This window comes from Engraulis encrasicolus, chromosome 6, assembly GCF_034702125.1.
Source record: "Engraulis encrasicolus isolate BLACKSEA-1 chromosome 6, IST_EnEncr_1.0, whole genome shotgun sequence".
Lineage (NCBI taxonomy): Eukaryota > Metazoa > Chordata > Actinopteri > Clupeiformes > Engraulidae > Engraulis > Engraulis encrasicolus.
Genome location: NC_085862.1, coordinates 31,154,495 through 31,161,994, shown reverse-complemented (window position 1 = coordinate 31,161,994; position 7,500 = coordinate 31,154,495). Strand labels below are relative to the sequence as shown.

Genomic DNA, 7,500 nt, shown 5'->3' with positions numbered 1-7,500 from the left:
TGCGTGCATGCGTTTTTGTGTGTATGCGTGCTACCTGCAACTTTCCCAGGTCTATTTTAAACTAAAGTGTATTACCAGTCATACTTGATATATCCAGAGCTACTTTAATAACAGCACATCGATGAGAGATTGTTCCTCCTTTTTTGTGGAGTGAATTCCAAACAGATTGCAAATGTTTTTTTGCTGTGGGTGTGTGCGTGTGTGTGTGTGTGTGTGTGTGTGTGTGTGTGTGTGTGTGTGTGTGTGTGTGTGTGTGTGTGTGTGTGTGTGTGTGTGTGTGTGTGTGTGTGTGTGTGTGTGTGCGTGTGTGTGTGTGTGTGTGTGTGTTTGTGTGTGTGTGTGTGCGTACGTGCATGTGTGCGTGCGTGTGTCCACAAGGTACCTCCAACGTTCCCAGGTCTATTTCAAGCACATCAATGAGAGAATGTTCCTCCTTTTTGTGGCGTGAATTTCAAACAGATCGCAAATGTTTTTTGCGGTTTGTGTGTGTGCGTGCATGCGTTTTTGTGTGTATGCGTGCTACCTGCAACTTTCCCAGGTCTATTTTAAACTAAAGTGTATTACCAGTCATACTTGATATATCCAGAGCTACTTTAATAACAGCACATCGATGAGAGATTGTTCCTCCTTTTTTGTGGAGTGAATTCCAAACAGATTGCAAATGTTTTTTTTTTTGCTGTGGGTGTGTGCGTGTGTGCGTGTGCGTGTGCGTGTGTGTGTGTGTGTGTGTGTGTGTGTGTGTGTGTGTGTGTGTGTGTGTGTGTGTGTGTGTGTGTGTGTGTGTGTGTGTGTGTGTGTGTGTGTGTGTGTGTGTGTGTGTGTGCTTGCGTGTCTTGGGCTTGGTTAGTGTTTTGACTGGATGCTCTTGGCTTTTAAGCATCCATCCTCCCTGTGATCCAAGGATCAAGTTCTGGAGTCCACCAAAGCTCCTGACATACATGCAAGCACAGACACAGGCACAGGCACAGGCACAGAAACATACACACACACACACACACACACACACACACACACACACACACACACACACACACACACACACACACACACACACACACACACACACACACACACACACACACACACACACACACACACACACACAGATATATATAGTATACATATATGCATACAGTGCATACATGCATACGAGTATATGTGTACATGTATAGAGAGAGAGAGACACACACACACACAGACACACAAACAGATATGACACAGAGACTCTGTATGTGAACTATTGGATAACAGACAGTAATGGTCTTTAACAGGCTCCAGAGTTTCTGGCTTTTTGTCAGCCCTTGTTTCCTGTACTCCATGTGCAGTCCTGTGCGTAATGGCTTAAATTGATATCTCTACAACTGTAGAACATCTTAAAAGTGGGGACAACTCATTTATTGGCTTAGTTCCAACGCCCCTACGGCTACCGTTGAGTGAATACCGTCTGACACAATATCTTCTGAACTGCACCAAATGGGGAATAAGTGGTATGGGTGTGTAGAGTCATATGTTTTATTCCAGAAATAAGGCCCCACATGCAAAAAAATGTTCTTCCCCTTTAATGTGGTGCCATGGACCAGAGAGAGGACGTCTGTTAAATGTTATGTGATGTAACCTGTCCTGCCCACCCACGGCCCACAGGCCAGGCCTAATGACTTATGGCAGCGCTTATTAGAAACTGCTTCTGTTGTTCGCCATCTATTTAGCTATGACTTCTCTGAAGCGTTCTCACATACACATGTCTATGTACACACACACACACAAACTGTACATGGGTCAAAGACAGACGTGAGGTGGAATAACGGCATGTAATGCCCATAAATGAATTAGTAATTGGTGGTTAATATGTTGGAATGACTATGCTTCTTAGATAGTCCACTAAAAAACAAACAAACAAACAAAAATCCATACAATTGTGGCATTGGTTGCCGTTGCACCACTCTGACATGTGCTACTGCTGAAACGACATTGACCCGTGTACATAAAACATACCGGTACAATTTGTCCCTCTTTTTTTTATCATGCTTACATACTTTTGTCCCCCGCCACACACACACTTACACACACACACACACACACACACACACACACACACACACACACACACACACACACACACACACACACACACACACACACACACACACACACACACACACACACACACACTCCAACAGGTGGGAGAACACTGCAGATCCTGAGGGCTCAAGAGGAGGATGCGGGCCGATACACGTGTGTCGCCACCAACGAAGCCGGAGAGACGCTCAAGAACTACGAGGTCAAAGTTTTCTGTGAGTCACAGCGCCATCATAATGGAAATTTATATTACTGGAGATTCCGACAGGGGCGTGCCTTGGGAGGGGTGGGCCGACTGGGCAATTGCCCAGGGTGACAGCGAGAAGGGGAGCCCCCGATGACATTACGAAGAAGTTGTCAACTAGTGACATGTTATTTCCACGCTATTACCACACTATTACAATAAGATGGTGTTACCGATTCTTATGAGCATTACTGACATGGCTTTTTTATTGTCGGGGCGTGGGGGATTGTCACCTGGGGAGCTAATTATTGTAGGATTCTCTCTGGATTCTGAGACGGTATGACCGCTCAGAGCCAACCAGACAGACCGAAAAGAATAGCACAGTCTGGCAGCACAGACATATATGTAACTAATGTATCATTTACAAGGTAGAAACTTTGTGCAAAAGGTAATGCCCCCTGTTATAAAGTGGTAGTTCAGAACATGAGAAGGAGCTCAGTCATTGAGAGTAAATAGAATGGAGGCCAAAATTCTATTTCATTGTTGAAGCCAAGTTGGAGCCAAGGTTGGACCCAAAAAGACCAAAAAATGGCCAAATCCCATTCATTCCTATGAGAGACATAAAACCCTGTATCTCCCTTAAATGCCACTCCAGGGGGATCATTTTTCGCTCAACTAGTAGGTCCCCTTGCTCTCCAACTTACCAGGGTGGTGATTTTTTGTGGTGATGTTTTATTTTAGAGAGATATTAAAAGTTAAATTGACCAATGAGCATCAGAACATGGTTTGATTGACCGTTAGAAGTCTTGTTGTTGTCCAATCAGCACCTGCGTTTGGCGTTGCTAAGGTGGAATGTAAGTTGGAATGTTCCCAAATCTGGCTTCAAAGCGTTGAATGGCAAATAGCGTTGATTTGGCGTCCATTCTATTTACTGTCAATGAGCTCAGTGGATGAGACCCTCCAGTGCTGCCCTCTTGTGTCCAGTGTAGGTCATGAGCCTTTGGGCTTCCTCCACATTCACACTCAAATCATGGTGGTGATGCACCAAAATGCGATGTGCACTTTGCATTGCAACACCAAATGCTACTCTGTCCTCCTTGACGATGCTTTAATAAGTGTAGACTTAAATGATATGTGCACTGCCATGTATTGTCACTGATCCACTGTGCAGCCTGCCCCTGGGTATTACTCGGTTATTCTGCACTCATTCTTTGATATGGTCGTGATGAAAGATATATATGAGATCTCCGAACTTTTCGACACCACAAGGGCTACTCGTGTTGCATTGCATACCCAAAATACTGTGAGGGAGAAAAATTGCTTCTCATACAGTAGAAAATATGTAGGGCCATGCGATGTAAAGTTTGCATCGCATACCAGTGTATCCCTGTGGTTAACTTTCTCCAACTCACAGACTTGTTACAAAGCAAGGAAAGAGCTTATTTTAGGAAAGGGCATATTTTCGCTGTCCAATCTGGCAGTTGGTTTCAAAGCTGCCTTGCACAGTGTGTCACCAGGTGACATGGCACAGCTTAAAACTCAAAGATGAACAGCCACTGTTTTAAAGAGTCGGACAGTCAAGTCAGTCAGTGAGGTAAGGGGGTTATTTAATCATTGGCTTTTAAAGGCAGCATAAATGAGAAGGCTGCTGATGGTTACGGCCCTTCTGGTTTCTGTCCCCAGTGCCGCCTGTGATCAGCAAGAATGACGTGCCTGGGGAGGGCCTGGCCCCCAAGGAGGTGAAGATCAAAGTCAACAACACACTGACGCTGGAGTGCGAAGCACAGGCCATCCCCACCCCCACGCTGCTCTGGTACAAGGATGGACAGGTGAATAAGCACATACTTGCACGGGCAAAGGGTCTCAAACTGAGTGCAAAGCAGTTTTTGGAACAAAAAAATAATGATTTTGGCTGAAGAGCAGCCTCACACACAGACCCCTGTTTTTCTACAATATTGTAAATGACTTAATCCATTTTCTTCATCGAGATGGACACATGTGCTGTCCTATCTAAATGTTTGGCTGGTCTCTTAAAAAAACCACACACATCAAAACAACAGCATTGGCTCCTGAGGACTGTTGGCTCTCCAGGAAAATGCCCTGTATGCCAGGTTACCAGTCCAGCACTGTTTGGGATATTAGTTTGGCTAGTTTGGTTATAGGTCTGTGGATCTGTGTGAAAAGTTCCACAAAAGCAGTCAAAGTTACAAAAAAATGTGCTTTAGCGAATAGAAAAAAAACAGGATGATAATCGGTTCTCAGGACAGTAGAAGAATTGCAGATCCAATCAATAATGGAAAAACTGCATAAATGAACAAATGTGATTAAACATGAAATGGCCTCTCTCTCTGTCTCTGTCTCTCTCTCTGTCTCTGTCTCTGTCTCTCTCTCTCTCTCTCTCCCTCTCTCTCTCTCTCTCTCTCTCTCTCCCCATAGATCCTGAGGGCTGATGACCACATCAGCATCTCTGCTAACGGCCGTGTGGTGCGTATTAAGGAGGCCCAGGTGTCTGATACTGGACGCTACACCTGCGTGGCCAGCAACCTGGCTGGAGAGGACGAGAAGGACTTTGATGTAAATATACAAGGTGAAGCGGGACACTCCATCACACCATATCACGGCCCTGGAAACGCCCTCATGGCAATTGGTCATTTTGTTGAAAAACTGAAATTAGTCTTACTGCGTGTGCCATCACTATCCAGTTAAGGAGTTACAGTAAGCTTCATTAAGGTCGTCAGTTGAGGAGCAAAACGTCTCTCCAGCGCCTATTGAAGATCCAATTGCTTTCATTTCATGTGTTAAGGATAAAGGTATCTGCAGGAATGAGAAGGATAACATGACCAGCATGAATGAGAGTTCTTCACAAGACGATGTGCTTGTCATTGGCATGGGGCTATCCAGAGGTAGAGGGCTCCATCTAGTGGTGGTGTGCGGAAGAAATATGTTTGTCAGTCCATGCTTGGAATACTGGCGGCATCTGAAATACTGTAGTGGGCACTGCATCCTTACCAGTAGCTATCACAAGCGTATCGGAGCAGATTTGGATGAGCTTAATACTCACTTTGTTCTGCCCTTGTCTGATTAGATAAATGTAACCCGCGTTGAAGGAGCTCATTGCTCTGTTGCACTGATACCTAGTTGGTGTAATTTTGCGATTTTAAAACCGGCTGACTTGTCAACTCAGCTTCTATGTTGACCCTTTCTGCCCTTCTCTCTCTCTCTCTCTCTCTCTCTCTCTCTCTCTCTCTCTCTCTGTCTCTCTCTCTCTCTCTCTGCATGTCTGCAGTGCCCCCTACCTTCAAGCAGGGTAATGGGGGTATAGGGGGTGTGGGTGTGGAGGCTAAAGATGTGATCCTGAATAACCCCATCTCCCTCTACTGTGAGACCAATGCCGTGCCCCCTCCCACACTCACCTGGTACAGGGACGGCCAGCCTCTCACCTCCAATGACAAAGTGCTGATCCTGCCTGGTAAGGAAGTACAGTGTACTGTATGTGCTTGTAGTGTATGTAGTGTCTGTGTTTACAAGAGAGCAGAGTTGTAAAAAAGTAAAAATAATAGTACATTCATGGTGTAAGTACAACACTAGCACATGATATTACATAGCTGTTACAGCGTTTACTCCATTGTACCGTATGAGATAGACAGACTGTGTTGTTATTGAAAAACGCTGAAACCCTAACAGGGACCCACCACAAATTTGATCCAACCATTGTAGAGTCAGCTGATAGTAACAGTACACAGATCTACTGGTTACTCAGATAAGCAAAAGAGAGAGCTGATTCAGAGACATAGAAAGAGTAAATAGTTTAGTTCATGTGTGTGTGAATCTGTCCCTGTGTCACGTCATGTCAGGTGGGCGTGTGCTGCAGATCCCGCGTGCCCAGGCAGAGGATGCTGGGAGATACACCTGCGTGGCCGTCAACGAGGCGGGAGAGGACTCCATCCAGTATGACCTCAGAGTACTGCGTAAGTACACACTAATCAACTTCACCTAACTGACAAGACAAAAAGACAAGATAGTTGGCTAGAAGAATTTCACAAAATGATCAATCAATTTGTGTGACACTGATTGTGTGTGTGTGTGTGTGTGTGTGTGTGTGTGTGTGTGTGTGTGTGTGTGTGTGTGTGTGTGTGTGTGTGTGTGTGTGTGTGTGTGTGTGTGTGTGTGTGTGTGTGTGTGTGTGTGTGTGTGTGTGTGTTTGTATGCGCGTCTGTGTGTATGCGTGTGCATGTGTATGTAGTGCCCCCCAGCATCCGTGGCTCCGATTCAGACGTGCCAGAGGAGAAGACGGTGCTGGTCAACAAGACCACCCAGCTGGAGTGTCTCGTGGACGGCAGCCCCGCCCCCCAGATCAGCTGGCTCAAGGACAACCAGCCAATCACAGAGGGCGCAACGCACCGCATCCTGGCCAATGGCCGCACACTACAGGTGAGCAGGTGGGAGTGGCTTAGGACACCTGGCCCACAGCACAGCAAGATGAGAATGCGCCGTCACATATTTTGTACAGATATCACATTTTTGTAAGCATTGTTTGATGACATCATGAAGAACTTTAAGAACTTTAAACTCTGTGTGTGTGGTGTGTGTCTGTGTGCGTGCGTGTGTGTATGTGTGTTTGCGTGTGTTGCTACAGGTGATCAATGCCCAGGTGACTGACACAGGACGCTATGTGTGTGTCGCTGAGAATGTTGCTGGCAGCACAGAGAAATCCTTTAACCTGAATGTACATGGTAGGTGTGTGACAGTGTATTGTGCACCTACGGTATTTGTATGTATCCATGTTTTTACATTTGCATTTCTACCAGTTCACTTGTAGTTTACACAATATCATATTTATATTGTCACATGTCGTTTATTGTGTAATGTGTGTTCTTTTCCATATGAATACTGTGCGTGTGTGTGTGTGTGTGTGTGTGCGTTCGTGCGCGTGTGTGCGTGTGCTTGTGTGCATGCATGCGTGCTTGCGTGCATGGGTGTGCATTTGTGTTTGTGTGTGTGTGTGTGTGTCCTTATTCTCCCGTCCTTATTCTCTCATACTGTATGTGTGTGTGTGTGCAGTGCCTCCCTCCATAGTGGGTGTGAACCCGGAGAATGTGACGGTGGTGCTGAATAACTTTGTGTCTCTGAGCTGCGAGGCCACCGGCTTCCCCCCACCCACACTCAGCTGGATGAAGGACCGCAGAGCCGTGCTGGCCAACACCAACGCTCTCATCATGCCAGGTACACACACACGCACG

At 45.9% G+C, this 7,500-nt stretch overlaps 1 protein-coding gene across 2 annotated transcripts in view; it reads left to right on the top strand.

The window, feature by feature from the left end:
* The window catches only part of hmcn1 (hemicentin 1), a 183,675-nt gene that overhangs the window by 137,136 nt on the left and 39,039 nt on the right, over positions 1-7,500 (top strand). For both annotated transcript variants that reach the window (XM_063201257.1, XM_063201256.1), the window contains exons 51-58: positions 2,178-2,291; positions 3,944-4,089; positions 4,697-4,847; positions 5,547-5,729; positions 6,115-6,228; positions 6,504-6,691; positions 6,897-6,993; positions 7,322-7,483. In XM_063201257.1, coding sequence (XP_063057327.1) covers positions 2,178-2,291; positions 3,944-4,089; positions 4,697-4,847; positions 5,547-5,729; positions 6,115-6,228; positions 6,504-6,691; positions 6,897-6,993; positions 7,322-7,483 — 1,155 coding nt within the window. The remainder of the gene's footprint in view (positions 1-2,177; positions 2,292-3,943; positions 4,090-4,696; positions 4,848-5,546; positions 5,730-6,114; positions 6,229-6,503; positions 6,692-6,896; positions 6,994-7,321; positions 7,484-7,500) is intronic.